The sequence below is a fragment of the Ursus maritimus genome, unplaced genomic scaffold, assembly GCF_017311325.1.
Source record: "Ursus maritimus isolate PB19 unplaced genomic scaffold, ASM1731132v1 scaffold_21, whole genome shotgun sequence".
NCBI lineage: Eukaryota > Metazoa > Chordata > Mammalia > Carnivora > Ursidae > Ursus > Ursus maritimus.
The window spans coordinates 52,899,885-52,918,420 of record NW_024424564.1 but is presented as its reverse complement, the minus strand read 5'-3'; the positions used below and the strand labels follow the sequence as shown (position 1 = coordinate 52,918,420).

General features: G+C 55.8%; 1 protein-coding gene across 2 annotated transcripts in view; it reads right to left on the bottom strand.

Annotated features, from left to right (window-relative positions):
• FBLN1 (fibulin 1) overlaps positions 1-18,536 on the bottom strand; it is an 81,532-nt gene that overhangs the window by 38,547 nt on the left and 24,449 nt on the right. For both annotated transcript variants that reach the window (XM_040637705.1, XM_040637706.1), the window contains exons 4-13: positions 17,689-17,860; positions 14,033-14,092; positions 12,563-12,664; positions 11,822-11,959; positions 10,548-10,685; positions 6,049-6,192; positions 5,121-5,249; positions 4,248-4,373; positions 1,525-1,644; positions 615-746 (exon numbers count right to left, since the gene is read on the bottom strand). In XM_040637705.1, coding sequence (XP_040493639.1) covers positions 615-746; positions 1,525-1,644; positions 4,248-4,373; positions 5,121-5,249; positions 6,049-6,192; positions 10,548-10,685; positions 11,822-11,959; positions 12,563-12,664; positions 14,033-14,092; positions 17,689-17,860 — 1,261 coding nt within the window. The remainder of the gene's footprint in view (positions 1-614; positions 747-1,524; positions 1,645-4,247; positions 4,374-5,120; positions 5,250-6,048; positions 6,193-10,547; positions 10,686-11,821; positions 11,960-12,562; positions 12,665-14,032; positions 14,093-17,688; positions 17,861-18,536) is intronic.

Below are 18,536 nucleotides of genomic sequence, written 5' to 3'. Positions count from 1 at the left end.
AGAATGTTCTTTGACATGGGAGCTGAGAACAGTTGGGTGTCTCCGGCCCCCTCATTTAGCCACACTGGAACCGACCCCCGGCCCCAGTAGGACCCTCACCCACAGTGCTCCTAACGACAGACTTAGGACTGTCACACACCAGAACATGGCCAGCCCCTCGCCCGGGCCGTCATCAGCACCTGGGGTCGGAGGTCTCCACCATCTGCTCACTGCTCTGCCCTTAACTCTTGGCAGGCTCACATCAAGGGGTTGTTGAATGGGTGAAGGCAAGATGCAACGAGAGGCCGTGGGGGGTCTTCTGGGCACTGAGCTCCCACTTCCTCCTTGGTCAGCACCTTCCTAAAGGCTGTCATTCCCTGTTCTGGCCCCCTTGGGGCCATCTAGGGCCTGGCAGGAGGGTCAGGACCCCCTGAAGACAGCTGTGCCGGGTGCGGGGGACCAGGGTGTGTGTGCAGAGGCCTCTCCTCCCCCTCCCAGAGGCACCCCATCTGTGGTGTGGCCCCTGGGCCGGGGAAGTGCATCTCCACAGCTAGGGGGCTGCCCAGCCTCGGCTCCCCAGCACCGCAGAGCCCCGCACGCGGCCTGAGCGACCCCCGGGCTTCCCCAATGCTCACCTTGGCAGTTGCGGCCGTTGGGGGCCAGCCTGTATCCAGACGACGGGCAGCTGCACTGGAAGCTTCCAGGGATGTTGATGCAGCGATAGGAGCAGATGTGGCCACCGGTGGGCAGCGCGCACTCGTCAATGTCTGTGACGGCAAAGCCCCCGTCAGCATCCCGTGTGGACCCCGGCCAGGCTACACTCCCAACAGTGGGCCAGGGTGGGGCAATCTGGACATAGGAAGCCTCAAGGTGCTGAGGCAACCTCGGAAACAGTGACACCAGAAGGGGAAACTGAGTCCCAGAGAGGGGAAGGGCCTCGCCTAGGGTCACACAGCAAGTTCGTGGTGTGAAGTGTGTGTACGTGGGGGAAGGAGGCACTCTGGGGGCAGAGGGAGGGGAAGAGCACGTAGTATGGTGACCGCAGGTGCAAGGACCTCCTGACGCAGTTAGAACAAACATGCTAATAAAAATACACCTGCCCGGAAAGGACTAGGAGTCCTAACAGCAGCTGTCCTCGGAGCACCTGCGGTGCGCCAGGGATCGAACAAAGTGCTTCTGAGTCGTCATCCGGTTTAATCCTTTGACAGCCCGGTGGGTCTGCGCTCAGCCCTCAGGCCACAGAGGAGGCATGGCCCCGGCCAAAGAGAGGCAGAGCTCGAGTCAGGCATGTGGGTGGCCCCTGGGTCACCACCACCAAGCCTGGCCATGTGTGGTTCTGGCCACGTGCGTTCCTGCCACGTGTGGTTCAAGGTCCCAGCACACGTGACACTCGCGGTTACGTGGTGGCTACTTTCTAAACCTCACTCGCAGGGGCTTCTTTGTATCCAAATAAATCTCATTTGGAGGGAAAAAAAACCCCACACCACCCACCAGCCTGAAGAGGGGTGGAGGTGCCCTCCCTTCAGCCGAGCGGGGCGCCCCCACCTTCGCAGGTGACCCCGTCCACGTCGCTGAGCTGGTAGCCTCGCCGGCAATAGCACTGGTAGGAGCCGTACACATTGGCGCACTCCTGGCTGCACGGGCTGCTGCTGCACTCGTTCACATCTGAAAGGGACACAGGCCCCGCGGGTCAACGCCCGGAGCCGCCCACCCGCCCTGGTCCCTGGCAGGGCTGTAGACACAGCACCTTCCTCAAGTTAACACAGAGGAAGGGCCAGAGGTCCTGCGGCGGTCGGGGCTGGGGTCCCGCCTGGGGTCATCCAGAGGGAGAGAGGCTCCCACTCCGTCCCCCGTGGCTGATGGATCTGGAACCTCTCATCAGGACGACTGTAAAGCCTCCCATCTCGGATCCTTCTAGCGTGTTCCCACCAGGCTACCGCCAGGTCACTTCTAGTCCTCAAACAGAGATCTGATCACGGCCCTCCCCGTTTCACCTCCAAGACGATGCCCTCTGCAGAGCGGGAGGCCTGAGAGAACAGCCGAGATGCCAATATTCCTAACATGCCGACGCCTGGCGCTCACCAGCCCACTCAGCAACTCTGGGCTCCTCCTCCTCTGTTCCCTTCACTTAGGGCAGGGATCAGCATACATCTGGCCCACCGCTTGGTTTTGTCAAGAAAGTTTTATTGGCACATAGCTACGCTCGCTCACTCATTTACCCCCGTCTGTGGCCGCTTTTCCAACACAGCACAGAGGTGAGTAACTACCTCGCAGATTGTAGCCGGCAGAGCCTACAATAGTTACCATGTGGCTTTTAGGGGGAAAAAAATTGCCAACCTCTGGCCTAGAAGTCCTTTCTCACATGTATTTACTGCCAACTCTTAGCAGGGCAGGAGGGGCGAGCCGCTGAGAATGTCCATTAGCCTCTCACCCCATATCTTACCCTGCAGTACCCCTGCGCCCCGCCTGGCCGCCCCCTGCTCACCTGGTCACCTGCTCACCTCTGCCCCATGTGGTTTCTCGTCACATCCCAGAGACACTCCCTGAAGGCAGGAACCGTGTTCTCACTACACACCTTATCAGGGGGAGCTTTATTAATGCTTCGCGCAAGGACACGGCAAAGCGGGCCAGACCCCTGTTTTATGTCCCCAGTGTTGCTGCTAATGGAGACGTGACTATCTCCTTTCCAGTCACATACGAGTGACGAGGAACGGCCTGAGCCACGAATGCAATAGCCAGGACACCTGTGGTCTCCACAGACGGCGCTCTGTCTCATGCAGGACACTGGGGCGAGCTCTTCCCTCGCTTCATCCTCATGACTCCTGATAAGGGGGCTTGCTACCCCCCGCTCTTGCAGATGAGGACACTGGGGCCCAGAAAGGCTGAGCTACTTCTTCAAGGCCATAAAACGGCAGAGCTAGGATTTGAACCCAAGCTCCAGGGAGGCCCCCCACCCCATGCGTGAATGGCTTCCTTGCCAATACACGTGCGTGAGGTCTGGTTCTTGGGGGCAGATCCTGAACTCTTAGGGGGACCCTAGGGCCCAGGATCCCATCACACTCTCCACGCTCCAGTTTGAGAACTGTGCAAACTGGGTGCATCTGGGTATATGTGACTTTTGTGATTATACTGCTGAGGGTCCAGAGGCTGTGCTGGGCAACGGGCGGGCATCACTGAGGGCTGTCAAAGCTCTTTCCTTTGCTGACCTCAGAACCTAATCCCCATAGAAGATGTGATACCTGTTAAGCACCTACTGTGTGCCAGGCCCTGTGCTGAATGCACATCACACCTTCTCGTCCAGCCCCAGGGGAGCCTGGTGCTATGTGATAATCGGAAGACTCAGCACGAACAACTCCATCCCGCCCCCACCTGGCGGACGGAGAGACCTGACCAAACTTCAGCATGGCTTCTACTGGCCCAAGACAGGTGCCTAGGATGATGACCTTGGACCCTTAAAATGCCTGCCTGAGAAAGCTCAGCGCAGCCCAAAGAAGATACTCAGTATTCCAGCCAACACCTGATGACACGCCCTGGCCTCCTTCTTCTTAGAAGTATTTACTTTAGAAAACTTGCAAAGATAAACCTTTCTCTGTCCCTTCCAGACGTATCTTCTGCAACCCAAGAGTCTTTCCCCAGGGTGCAGGAACCACGCCTTTGAGACGCGATCGGGAAGGGGAGGCCCCCATCTCCCAGTCTCTGTGGGAGGGAGGAGCCAGGTAGCAGGGGCAGCAGCCTAACCAGGCTGACCCCCACCTAACATCCTGTGGTACTTCTCCTTAGCATTCCCAGCATTTCAAAAGCCTCTCGCCTTTTGTTTCTGCAGAGCTGAGAGGGATTCGCACTGACGTCTCTCTCCACTACTGCAACAGTCTGAATAAGACCTGTCTTTACAAACGTACTTGAGAATCTGACCTGTCCACTGCATTTCTCCTGTTAGGACCTGGAGGCAGGTGACATCAGCCTCTCCCCACGGTCACGTGAACACAGGGTGGGTGGGAGGCCTCCAAATTCCACACTCTTAGCCCTGTCCCACACACCTTCTTCAGGTTATCAGTCCCCACAGGCGGGGCCCTGAGCAGACGCCCCCAGGCACCCCAGGGCCCGGGAGGAACCCGGAGAGGAGTCATCTCTGACAAGCCGACCCATGTCACCTAATACGTGCTTGGGGAACAAACTCGAGTCTGTCCCCGCAGGTCTGCAGGGGGAGTGGTGGCTTTCCCCAGGAGCAGGGGTTCCCGGAGCGCCCCGCCCTGCCCGCACGGCCTCACCTTCACACGACCGGCCGTCGGCAGAGAGCCGGAAGCCCACGGTGCAGCTGCAGAAGTAAGAGCCGGGCGTGTTCTCGCACTTGTGGCCACACAGACGCCCGGGGTAGCGCCGACACTCGTTGATGTCTGCAACAGAGCGGACGGGGTGGCTCAGGGCAGCGTCCGCCCCCCGACAGCACCCCACGCCGCCTCTGCTTGCAACCTCCGTCCCCCACCGCCTGCAGCCCCATCTCTCAGGTGAGAGAACCAAAGTGACTTGTCCCCAAACCCACGGCAAGTCCGCGGGGGAGCCAGGGCCACACCCAGGCTGCCTGTCTGCTGGGCAAGTCTCATGCCCCTTCCCTGATGGCCAGCCCTCCTGGGGACGTGTCCACCCACAAGTTCTCCACTCCGGAGCCCTGAAGGAGGGTCCGCTGGGTCTGACACGGGGCTCTGGGGACGGGTGGGGCAGCTGCCAGTCTCCCCCAAGCAGCCCGGTTTGGGGGTGGCAGGTGGCGGCCAGCGGGGGTCTGTCCCGGCTCCCGGCGGGGAGGCGGCCATGCCACCGTTGCTTTTTCTGCCGTGGGCTGTGCATGCAGCCCCGTGGCCCTGCGGGTGAGCACGGACTCTGGGAAATCACTCATGCTTCTGGACATTTGTAGAGCAGGCTGTAGTCTCCTGGAGGCTTGTAGGCCTTGGGGCAAGCAGAACGCCCGCTGCACAGGCAGGGGGCCTGGCTCACACCCAGGAGCGCAGCGGCAGGGCTGGAACCAGGGTGGGGGTCTCCCGACTCAGGGTCTGCTCTCTGGGGCTGCTGCACCGGGCTTTCTCAGCTGAGGCATAGACGAAGGTCACCCCAGGGGGCCACTGAGGCCTGCGGGGACGCCCACGTACCCACACACGTCCTGCTGATGCCGTCGAAGTAGTATCCAGCCTTGCACTCACAACGGAAACTTCCAGGGGAGTTCACACACAGGTGCCCCGGCCCACAGGGCTCAGAGGGTGCCGCACACTCGTCCACATCTTGTAAAAGAGAAAGACGCATTAAAAAATGTTCAGTGTGGGTTTTTTACCCCCTGAGATGATCAGAAAGGAAGATAAGAAAGCAGCAAGCTAGAATGTTCGCGGACAAAGCAGCATTATTTATTCTCCAACACGAGGTCACAGAGCGCCTGCTGTGTGCTGAGCCCCGTGCTGGGGAGACAGCTGAACCAGATGCAGCCCCTGCCCTCAGGGGCCTCCTGCTCCGGCGGCCAGGTGGCCAGCCACAGCCCTAGGGAAGGCAGGAAGTGCCCAGTGACCTGGGGAGCCGCTAGGAAGTGCGCCTTCCCTCTAGCAGGGACCTGGATCCGAAGGAATGTAGCAGCAGCGGGCAGAGGGAACGATGTAAGAGCAGAAAACCACACAGAAAGGAAAGGGCAGGGCTTAATGTTTAGGGAGCAGCAAGACCTGCTGCATCTGAATTATAGGGTTTACAAAGTTGGGGCCACCTCAAGAGGAGGTGTAAGCAGGGTCACTGCCTGTCCTCTGTCTCTCACCAGTGGGGATTGTGAGCAGGGAGGCACAAGGGAGCTTTCAGCGCAGGACACCCCAGACAGACTCAAAGGGACAAAGCTGGGGACACTGGTAGGCTAGCATCCTACTGCAATAGTCCAAGCAATCCATGATAAAGGTCTATGCTTAGAGATGAGCAATGGGACGGATGGACAGGTAGAAACAGCTTCACTTTGGGGATCTCCTCTCCCCTTCCAGAGAAGGGAGGGGTATGCAGGGAGCAGACAGAAAAGTTGGTTTCAGACTGGTTTTCTTTTTTAATACCAACCAACACAGCGGGTTCCCTCCTCGTTGAGATGGTAGCCACGGCCACAATTGGGCACGTTCTTCTGGCATGTGTAGGAGCCCTCCGTGTTGATGCATGTTTGCCCAACGGGGCATGGGGCACTGATACTTAAACACTCATTGATATCTGCAGCAGGAAAGACAGAGACAACATGATTAAACAGAGGGCCTCCAAAAACCCAACAATTGGGTCTCCAGAAACCCCCACTCCACCCCCCCACTGCGAAACCCCACATGGAGGTACTGCAATGTCCCTCACCCCGGACCACACAGCAGCCTCCCGACTGGCTCCCAGATCTTGCCAGCACATGCCACCTCGAACGCCACCTGACTGGGCCATCTCCCTGCCCTTGAACCTTCAACCCGTCCGGCTTCCCTGCACGGAATCTGAGGCTGCCTGCCTGGCTCTCAGGTCTGCCCACAGTCACGTGGCCATGTCCCGTCTGAATCCCGTGAGCCTAGCGAGTGCGAACCAGGAAATGCACAAGGATAACCGTTCACCCCTCCAGCTCCAATTCTGTGCGAAATCACAGAGGCTGGGGCGTCTGATGGGCTCAGTCGGTGAAGTGTCTGACTCTTGCTTTCTGCTCAGGTCATGATCTCAGGGTTGTGAGTTCGAGCCCTGTGTCGGGCTCTGCACTGAGCATGGAGTCTGCTTAAGATTTTCTCTCTCCCGGGGCGCCTGGGTGGCTCAGTCGTTAAAGCGTCTGCCTTCGGCTCAGGGCGTGATCCCGGCGTTCTGGGATCGAGCCCCACATCAGGCTCCTCCGCTGGGAGCCTGCTTCTTCCTCTCTCACTCCCCTGCTGTGTTCCCTCTCTCGCTGACTGTCTCTCTGTCACATAAATAAATAAAATCTTTAAAAAAAAAAAAAAAAAAAAAGATTTTCTCTCTCCCTCTCCCCTGCCCTGCCCCCCACTTGAGTTCTCTCTCTCTCTCTCTCAAACAACAACAACAAAAACGCCTAGGCTGAACTTCTTACTGGGGGATACTTCTAAAGGGACCGAGGTTTTTAAGAATCCCCTTGTTCAGACACTTACAAAGCATCTAGGGGACAAAGAGAAGAGAGTGATGGTGGAAGACCCCCTGAGCTGAAGTAAAAAAAGAGGGACTGGCTGTACTTCTCCCCTCCGGGCCACCCCACCCTCCTCGGACAGTCAGTGACCAGCTGCACCCTCCCCCTTGAGTCAGTCTTCTCGCACCGGTGCAGCATTTAACAGTTGACCAAAGCATTTCAGTCCATACTGCCCTTGCCCGCCACAGCTAGCCTGCAAGTTAGGCAGGGCCAGGATTGATGTCTGCATTTTATAAACAAGGGAACTCCCCAAGCACGAGGCTGGGCCTAGAACCAGGCAGGGAGTCCTGCCTCCCAGCCCTCAAGTCAGGGGTGGGCAAACTACAGCCAGCCAGCCGAATCCAGCCAAATCCGGCCCACTGCCTGTTTTTGTCGATAAAGCTTTATCGGAACACAGCCATGTCCATTCTTTGACCTACTGTCTATAGCTGTTTTCATGAGCTGCAACAGAGACCCTAGAGCTCACTGAGCTGGTACTTACTCTTTAGCCCTTTACAGAAAAAATTTCTGCGTCAGGAATAAATGCAGCATTTAGCAACAATATGGCTGCCTTCCCTCTCAGCCTTGTGCTCCCCAATCAGATCTACAGTGCCCAAACTATGCCCCAGGACCTGTGAGCTCCCAAGATGGAGTGGGGCAGCATCTGGGAAGCCCTGCTCTGGCCTTCTCTGTTGTCCTCACTACAGCGGAAAGGAAGACGGTGGGCCCTGACGGGGAATCAGAAGAAACAGGGAAAACCAACAAAAAGATGGGATCGTCTCAAGGCCATTGGCAACCAAACCTCAAGGTTCTAGAACATTCTATGTCTTATGATAAGGAAAGAGGCCTCTGCTTACTTTCTCAGAGCCTGGCCATCCTCGTGCGGGCCCCCTGGGCAGAGCTCTGCAGCTGCTGGGCTGTCTGCCGGGGGCCAGAGGGGAATAGGCAGGCTTGTTGGGGCACCAGGAAAGGTTCCAGGAATCCCAGGAAGATGGATTCAACTGCCCATGAGGTCAGAGCTTCCCACCACCTCGCCGTGCCCTGGAGGGAGCGAGGGTGCCGTCGGCAGAGGGGTGCAAGCCAAAGACCAGGATGCACACGGGAGGGGAAGCGCCCTCTCCCAGAGGACCTTGAAACCAGCATTCGATCCTGACACACTTTCTCCTTGTAGAGAAGTATTTGGGATGACGCGGTCATTTTTAAAAAGATGACGTAAAGGTACTGACACAGAACCACGTCGAAATAACATTGTGAAGGGGTCGGGGGAGCACGTGGAGCTCAGTCTGGTCCATTTGCATCAGAAACAAAGCGTCTCCAGAGAGCAGGAGCTCGGAAGGGCACACAGACACTGCTGAGCGAGAGAGAACCGTTTCCTTTCCGCACTTTGGGATTGCCCTCATTTTTGTAAATATATACATATATATATTTATTTAACTTTTGAAATTAAAAAAATTTTTTCGTAAAGAAAGAATCCTGAGTCTGGTTGCAAAGACTGTGGGCACATGAAAACGGAGGCCGCCCCCGGGCTGAGATGAGGGGCACCTCACGACTGGTTTGCACACCCTCCGAATAACCAGGTACTGGTGGGTGGGGCTCCTTCGGGGCTTTGCTCCACTCACCCGGGCTCTCCCTGCGTCTAGGGGTGTCCCCTCCTGCTACTCTCACACCTTGTCCCTGCACAGTCTGCACCCCATGGGGGGGAGGTAGGGGCCACACTGAGACTTGCCAATGTTCCTTCTTTGTGAGAATCAGGGCTCGTTTTGCCATGAGTCAGGGTTTCCATCCCGAACAGATGCCAGCCTCCTCGGCAGAGCCCCCTCCAAGCGCACTACAAATCTGGGCAGGCCCCTCCTCCCTGCTGGCCCTGCGAGGGCCGTCAGCCTCCGACTCACTAGTCCCCTGTGCTGGGTGACGACATCCCGGCTGGCAGGAAGCTGGCGAGGGGCCAAGCCCAGCCAAGCTGAGTCCCTTCCCCCACCCCCCCACCAGCTCGGGCGCCTCCCCACACTCCCTGCACGGGAGGACAGGGGAGCTTTAAGAAGAAGGCTGTGGCAGGGCTCCAAGGAGGCCCCTGTCCAAAGTGGAGGTCACTGTTCTATTTGTCTTTAAATGTCCCGGGGTGATAAAAAAAACAAAAACAAAAACAAAAAAAACCAAGGCAAGCTTTCAGTCCAAACTACCATTTCAAATCAAAGATCAATACAGATTTCTCTGAGAATGGGTGAGCCAGACCTCAGACAGAAACCTGCCATCCCTCGCTCTCGGCGGTGCCAACCTTTCAAGGAGGGTAACGGGGCAGCCCAGAGAGGGTGGGTTCTAACTGGTGGCGTCTGCGGCTCTCATCGGGAGAGTTTTCCTGTCCTCAAAGGCACGACCCACAAGGCTCTGCTGAGCAGAGGCCAAGGCCAGGCCGGCGGATCTGGACACCAATGCCAACAGCACACAGTGACCGAGCCAGGAGGTTAGCAGGGGTGAGTCCAGGAGAAAGGGGAGTCGCCTCCCGTGTGCAGAGCAGGTAACTGGTCTGCTTGGCTCCCTGCCCCTCCCGCACACTGCTTCCCCGACCTGAGCGTCTCGCCAGGCCTCCTCGTTTACTAGTTTATAAGTAATATAAACTGATAGCAACAGAGCGGTTTTGTGGTTTTTTGTGGTGAGATGTATGTGACAGAAAATGTGCCATTTTCCCTATTTTTAAGCGTACAGACAGGTGGCATCAACTACATTCACGCTGTCGTGCAACCATCACCACCATCCAGCCACACAGCTTTTTAATTTTCCCCGACTGAAACTCCCTGCCCAGTAAACACTAGCTCCCCGCTCCCCTGCCCCAGGCCCTTGGCATCTCCCGTGCTCCTCTCCACCTCGATGAGACCGACTAGTAACACACAGTATCTTTTACAACACATTTTTAATACACCAGGCACTTCCCGGGCCTCTTGTTTGATCCTTGCCTCAAGCCTCGAAGGCAGACAATGCGATTATTCCCGTTTTATAGAGGAAGAAATTAAGGGTCAGAGGAAGGAAGTCAATTACCCGAAGTCATTAAGGTCTAAACCAGGGGTCTCTGACTCCAAAATTGAAGCCAAATCAGGGGTTTAAACCAGGGGTTTCGTCTAAACTGCGGGTTGCTACACTCGAGCCCTGGGGCCAACCCCAGCCTGTACCTGTCCTGGTAAATAAAGTCTTCTGGGGACACAACACTGCCCACTCGCTCACGTATCTGTGGCTGCTTTCCAGCATCGACGGCAAAGCCGAGAAGCCAGAGCAGACCTAGGACGGCCCACGAGGCCTCCGTGTTTGCTCCCCGGCCCTTTATGAGATAGCCTCGCCAACCTCTGCTCGGCAGCCGCCCACGTTCTAGAGACGCGGCCCAGCGCGGGGGCGGGCGCCCGGCCCGGGGGACCCCGCCGGCCCGGCGACGGCGTCTTACCGATACAGTTGCCTAAAGCATCTTGTATAAAGCCGTTCTTGCACTGTAGCTGGGGTCTGCAGCGGAACGATCCCAGAGTATTCTGACAGATAAAATCGGGGAGGCAGTTATGAATACCACTCTGACACTCGTCAATATCTGGCACGTCATAAAAAAAGGAAATGGTTAGCAAGAGTCCTGCCAGAAGCCGTCGTACAACATTTAAAAATCACAAGAAAGTTTTTTTCCCTAACGCTCCTTACTCCGACTACAGCCCGAAACATTCCACTAGAGGAGCCCCATAAAAAAGAAACTTCGCTGGCCAAATGTGCTCACATCGCTAAGGATTGAAAACTCTTTTTTTGTTTCCCCCAAGGCTCTGATGAGGCAAACTTCCTGTTATATAATAAATAACCCAGGCATTTTCCTGGCAGTATGTGGGATTTTTTTTTTTTTTCACTTTAGGCTAAGTGCATGTTTAGTTTAGATAATAAGCGATGATCTTAGGGGCAATAAACACTGTCCCTATAAAGTTATTCATTCTGCAATCGTCACCATCTTCCAAGTAGGAACAATGGTGGTTGTCATGATCAGACACGTTGGCTGCCCTTCGCCTCAAGTTCATGGCTGTCAAGTGTTCCAAAGTGTATGCTCAGCTGGCTGGGCCCCTGGGTTCTCAGGGTCCAAACCGCCCCGGGAGGGTGGAGTGAAGTGAGCTTGCCCAAAGGCCCTCAGACGTCAGGAGGGTGCGCCTGGCTTTTGAGTTACCCTCATAACTCAACCAAACTTTTCGCACAAGTGGTTTTGTCATTCTGAAGGGCTGGAAGCCCTGTGTTCTAAGATATCCTCATCAAAGCCTTATCCGCCAAATAACATCTATGGCTTGGCGGGGGAAGGCCAGCAGCCAGAAATGTCATGTTTTTATGCAGCGGAAGAGAATATGCTTTGAACTTCAAGGAAGCCTGGAGTCGGATGGGAGGCAGCTGTTGTGCAAAAAAGATTTTTTTGGGGGGAGGGGAGAAAGCTCATGTGAGCACCTGAAATTCACCTCTGATCTTATTCTGAAATAATCCTGCTCTGAGCCTTCCCAGAAATGCAAACTCACCATTGGCATTAACCCAACATTATGGCAAAGAAGGTAAATCTTTACCAACATAACTGGCCAGTGTCCCTGGGCAGTCCCAGGGGGTGGGGCGCATGGCGCCAGGGAGCCCAGACCCCCGGGAGCCCGGTGCTGCCTTTACTACTATCTAGTCCTGGCGAGCTGAGGTGCATAGACTTGGAGCATGTTATACCTTTGCAGTCATTGTCCTCCGTGAGCTCATAGCCAGTCCCACAGCTGCTGTCTCTCTGGCAGCGGAAAGAGCCCACTGTATTGACACAGGACTCTCCGAGCCGGCAGTTGTGGTTGCCCATGACACATTCATTGATATCTAGGAGAGAGGGAGGGAGAGCAGGAGTAACCAGCCAGAACCACGGACCCCCACGCTTTATCAAAAGGAACGTACCAGAAGGCGTGGTGCACTGGTTCCCAGCATCAGTCTAGTCCCCCACGCACCCGCCTACTGGGGTCCTGGGCACCCACCACCAAATCAAAAGCAATAGTCTCTTGCCCCTGCTCAGTTTCAGATCTATTGCATTCTTGGAGCCCCCACGAAGCAAGTGCCAGGCTCTGACCCCGAGTCACGTGATCCTTAACGCCCCTACGAGAGGTGATCACCTTCCTCCATCTCCCCCACCCTGGACAGGAGGGGCCAAGAGAGGCCGAGGGATGGCCCAGCCACTCAGCAGACCCCGCATTCAGAGCCTCTTCAGACCCCAGAGCCAGCCGTCCTTCCCACTGCAGTATTTGTATGTTCCCAGAGGAGAGCCGTGGCTGGGCGCCGTGCACTGTGGACTCCAGGACTGCTGTTCTTCACTGACGAGCGGGGCCCCGAGGTGCACACAGTGGGCCCTGCCCAGATGCCAAGTAGAGGCAGGGGCTCCCAGTGCGGTGGAGCACCGTCCCGCGGCGGTGGGAGCACGGCGACCATTACCTTCACAGGAGACACCGTCGGGCAGCAGCTGGTAGCCCACGAAGCAAGAGCAGACGACCTCCTCCCCCGTGTCTCGGCACTGTTGCTTGCAGGGCCCGCCGCCTGGAACCGGGGTGAATCAGAGCAGATGGGAGCCGGGAGCCGAACCCACACCACACACCTTTTGGGTTTCCAGTTCCGTTTGGAATGGGCCAGAGCAAACTCCCTCGGGGTGCACAATATACAAAGGTGGGCTCCCCACTTTGGAGCCCACCCTCTCCTGCCTAGCACCCCTCCCTTCCCACAGGAGACCTCCCCCGCCCCAGCCCTGGACAACCTTGGGGCTGCTGCCTCAGGTCCCAGCCCTGGTCCGACAAAACAGCAGCAGGCTGGGCCACCCCCGCAGGTTGAAGTGGCACTGGGAGGGGCCGGGCGGAGAAGCCAGGGATGCTGGCGCCCAGCACAGACACGGAGGGGGCCGTCCCGTGAGGGAGGCCAGGCCCCGCAGAGGCCCCACGGGCCCCCACAGCTCACCTGGCTCCCTGAGTGTCCCGGTACCCCCTCTCCAACCACGCTTCCTGCAGGCAGCTGAGTATGCTCAAAGAGCAAATCCACCGGGACAGACCTCTACCAGCTAAAGATGCTACCAGAGTTCTGACCACTGCCCTGGGCCTGTAGGCCCTTTCCTCTATCCACCCCCCCCCCGCACCCCTCCCCCATGCCATGGCCCACCAGCTGCTGTGGCTCTTGGCCCGCATGTTTCCACTCCTGCGGCCCCAATCTCCGTCCAGCGGTACTTTCCTGGCTAACCTACCCTCACCCGTCGCAAACCAGCTACGTCCTCCCCCAGGGAGACCTTCCTACACACCCCCGCCAGGAGCCTTCTGGGCTCTCTGTCCTCCCCCACCATCCCCACCCCCCGCCCCTGCCCCTGTGCCAACTGTCACTCTGCACTGACCGCATCACTTTGTGATTATACTGGCTCCCAATTAATGCTCCAACTAGAGGGCAAGCCTCCGAATGAGGCTTTGGAGCAGACTTGCCAGTCTAGACATGTGGGAATGTTCCATGAAAGAGAAATAAAGTTTTATCATATGAAAAACAAATGTGCCAGGCCCCAGTCACTTTACATTTGCAAACGTCTCCCTTGCGAGACAAATGGATACTGTCCACGGCACCTGCTGGGGCTCCAGGCCACAAAGTCAAGTAACACTCCCCCCTCCCCAGGTGTTCACGCTTTCCGGAGCCTATGTTTAGGTGGGTGCTGGGGGGGGGGCTTCTGACACCCACTTCCCACATGGCGCCCTCCCTATCAGTCCACCAGGCCCCCGCTTGAAGGGAAAGTGGGAGACCAGGAGTGCGGGGAGGGTAGAGGGACTTGAGCTGACTCGCAGCCTAAGGTCTCTTCCCAGGTGAAGCCGAGCAAAGCCCGAGGTTGAACTCCCAGTGGGATCAGCGCTGCCTCTCCCTCGGGAGGTAGCAGGGCCTCACCTCTGCAGCGGTCATTCAGGTACGGGTCCTCCTGTTCCTCCTCGATCTCCGAAATCTTGGCTGAGGGGAAAGAGAGGCAAAAGGGACATTTATCCAAACACAAGGTCCCATCATGTCTCCGCAGAAACCCTGAATTCTTTCTCTCCTTATAAATCCCAGGCAGTCGCGCCCGTTTGGGGAGCTCAGGGACACATGTTACTTGCCTATTTCAGCAAATGCCGTCACGGCCCTGCTCTGGACTGGGCCATGGCCCCCGAACCTTAAACAATGCACCCGGTAAAAGCGTGTTGTTATGGGTTGAATGGTGTCCCCCGCCCAGAAGATGTTGGAGCCCTAACCCCAGGACCTGCGAATGTAACCTTCCCCTGGAGAAGGGTCTTTGCAGATGATGGAGTTAGGTGGGTGAGGACGAGCCCCCAGCCGGTACGTCTGTGTCCTTACGGAGAGAGGAGAGTGGATGCAGAGACAGACACGCACAGAGGCAAAATGATGTGAAGACACAGGGAGGAACGGCCAAAGAGCATTCGAGGCCACTAGAAGCCAGGAGAGCGGCCCAGGGCAGATTCTGCCCGCAGCCTCGGAGGGATGCAGCCCTGCCAATGCCTTATTGGGGGCATCTGGCCTCCAGACTGGGAGACAGAACATTCCCGTTGTTTAAGCTCCCCCCAACTCCAGTCCGTGGGGCATTGTTATGGCAGCCCCAGAAAATGAGTACATGTATGCAGTCTACCAGCAAAGCTCGATTTAGTGCAGGCCATGAGTGAATGAACCTCACTGGGTTCATTTGGACAAGGTGTCAGAGCGTCTGCTCTGTGGGCGGAGCAATCGGCAGAGACAAGCCCCTACTCTCAGCAGAAACTTCAACAGCGCAACGGGAGACAGCGGGACCAGTGGCCTCCCCTAATTTAATCTCACCGGGTGGCTTTCCGCTGCTAGTTCCGGGGTAAGAGAAGAAACGGATTCGTCCCTTCAGCTTGCGTAAGATAGCCAAGGGCGGGAAGGATCCCTAAAAATCCCGGAAAACCACGCCCTGGGAAGTCGAGGCCCCTTCCACAAGAGAAGACGCAGCGATCGCAATTCAGCACGAGTCGACTGGTATGACCGCGATGGGCAGGAAAGTGTAAATCTCAGTGCACCCACCGCACACTCGTGCCCACGGGAGAGAAGTCAAAAGAGACGCAGAGAAAACAAGGAAAGGAAATGTGACCTAATGGAAACAATATTTCTGCGTCAGTTTCCTCTTCCCTCTGCTTTCTGTAGCTTCTAAAACGCCCACAGTGCATGTCACACAACACGGGGAAAAATAAACATCATCGAAAAGAAACATATTAGTAATTCCGCTATAAAATTTGATACAACATAACTTACATACGCTGGGCATGAGGCAGTCTTTTTTTGGGGCTGTTAAAATGTGGTCAGGGTCCCTAAATAGACCTTTCGCTTGGCCAGGAACTAAGCAAAAGACCTGTAGAGTGTGAATCATCTCTTCTACGTTACGGGGCCGGGAGCGCCTTTGCTAGGGTTATTCAACTTGAACTCTTGGCTCACTTGGGGCATTCAGTTGAGGCCGAGGCACAGGCCGGGGTGCCCGCCAGGAGGACCCATGAGAAACTACCTCTTGCCCAGGTGAGGAGGCCAACAAGTTTGCACGATGTCCTGTGGGAGCCAGCGAGCCTGGCACAGAGACACCGCCATTTCTACCAGAAAGCAAATCCTCAACCTGGGCTTCCCCAGCCTCCATCTGCCCGTCTATAGAATGGGGATAACCAATATATGTCCCAGAACAGTTCCTCCCAAACTCCGTGCAGTAAAGGACAGGGCTCTTTCCCCCATCGTAGGCCAATACCTTGATAACATGTAAAATAAACAAATTCCCAGAAAAATTAAGTTATGAGAACAGACATATAAGCCCCCATTTAGATGAAACAGACATAAGTCACGCTATCAAATGCTTATAAAAGTTTCTAAAAGCTTACTCTCAACTGATGTACTTATTTTAGAGGCCAGCAGTGGTCTGTGGACCCTCTGTGTGGCCCCGCACAGCACACAGTAAGCCCACGATAAACACCCATGGGAGGAAGGCAGGCGCGTCTGTGTCTGCGAGGAGGAAGGGCAGGGAGTCCCCACAGAGACTCTGGGAAAAGTCTGGGGCAAGAATTGAAGCAGATAAAAGACAGAAGAGAAATAAGACATCTGGAACAGCAGTAAAGCTCAGAGATCGTTATGGAAACAAGACATAAATCAACAAAAATCCTCCCCAGAGACACAGGAGAAATTCTCCACCAAGACAAATAGTTTGGGTTTGTTTAAAGTGAAAATGTCATCTCTGGTTTCAAAAGTCAAGGAAGGAGCCAGAATGTGGTTCCAGACCTTCTTCATGACTGAGATATCTGAAATCAGCCCCATGGCATCCATGAAAAATTAAAAACAGAAGGAAACTGGTTTGCTTGTCCCAGGACCACAAAGCCACTGGGGTCATGAAGCCAGGGTGATGGGCAGCCCGACTTAGGGAGCACGGATCTGCGAGCTCCTCCTTCCTAAGGCTTTCCTGCCCTTTACCCACCAAAGCTCCCTTGAAGCTGTCCTTGGGGTCAATTGCCCCTTTGCTGAACAAATATCTATTAGTTAAAAGAGCATAGCCAGCTAGGAATGAGTGGTACCACAGCCCGCCTCTTGTCAACATATCATTGGCACCAGGTGGAGAGAGAAAGGGCACTGGCCAAGGAGTGGAAGGCCAGCGTTCTCCCTCCCCTGTGTGTTGGCCATGTGACCTTCCCCTGTGTGTTGGCCAAGTGACCTTGAGCATCAGGCCCTCGTCCATGAAATGAGAGCGAGGCCAGCCACCATGCTGCCCAGGGCTGTTGGAGGGACAGGGAAGAATCGTGATGGGAAACATTTATGGAGTCACCCCAAATACTCTATATTCATTCTCCCATATAATCCTCCCAGAAACCTTAGGAAGCAGGACTATAATTACTCCCATTTCACAGATGAGGGAAATGAGGTCTGGATACGTCAGTTTACTTAAAATACATGTTAGGACAGAGACATGAACCCGGATTTGTCAGATCCCGGATCCCAAGGCTTCGGTCCCACTCCTGGGCAGTGGCTCTCTCAGATGAGGTAATGGACATGAAACTGCTCTGACACCTAGAATCCGTCTATGCTGAGTTAAGGCAACAGCAAACGGGCGTGTCCATGCTCCCTGTGATTATTAATTTTATGTGTTAACTTGCTTGGGTCACAGTACCCAGAGATATGGTCAAACACCGGTCTGTATTTGCTGTGATCATATTTTAGATGAGATTAACATTTAAATCAACACGCTTTGAGTAAAGCCGATTGGCCTCCATAATGTGGGTGGGCCTCGTCTAATCAGGTGAAGGCCTCCAGAGAAAGCTCGACCTCCTCCATGCAAGAAGGAATTCTGCTAGCAGATGGCCTTTGAACTCAAGCTGCAACATCAGCTCTCCCTTAGGTCTCTGGTCTGCTGGCCCAGCCTGCAGACTTCAGACTTAAAGGCCCCCACAATTGAGAGAGTCAATTTCTTAAAATAAATCTCTCTATATATATGTACACACACACACAACCTATTGGTTTTGTTTCTTTGGATAACACTGACTAATGCACTGCCCCAAAGGGAAAGGGGGGATTACCTGCTTCTTGGATGTCCCCGATGTCGCCGGGGGCAAAGTCTGCCGTCTCCTGGCCCTTGACGCAGCACGCCCGGTACACCAGCCCGCACTGGTAGCCGACCATGAGAGTGTACTCGCAGCTCTGGCCCTGGGCCTGGGCCGCCCTCCCCAGCAGGCAGCAGTGGCAGCACCTCTGCAAACATAGGCGGAGACTCGGGATGGAGAAGCCACCCAGCACAGCAGAGCCCCCAGGCCTCTCTGATCCCCGTATGCACTCAGCCTGCACAGCGATGACACGGCGGCACTTAGCTCTCTCTTCTGAACACTGGCAGTAGGCAGCTCAGCCCCGAATCTCACAGGTCCCGGTTTTGAAAGGAACCCTAAAGGGGCTTGCACCCAACACGGACCCCACCACACCGGACTGACCCTCTCAACATCCCTGCCCCGCTCCCCTCATATTCCTCCAGGAGGAATTAGCTATGACAGGGACCCACTGAGCCTCACACGAGAGCTCCCCGAGGGCCCCCTCCTTGTGTGTGGTCTAAGATTTCTCTACCATGCCCGGAAAAATGAACATGCACTTGTCTCTTCTCCCCCCCCCCCACCCCCAGCTGCAGGTGGTTTGGGCAGCAGGAAGCGCATCGCGCCTTTGAAAAGCACGAGAACCTCAAGACAAGTCGTCAAGCGAGGGACAAAGTCACTGCCTGTCACCCAGACCCTGGTGCTCCTGAAAGTGACACCTGAATCCTGGGGACGGCATTCAGCCCCATACACGAAGAGCCCCACTTCAAACCTTACTATCCTAAGAAAGGCACAGGACTTTCCAAAAGGTCCAGGCAGGAGCCAGGAGGTGTGGCTTTGCCTGAGTG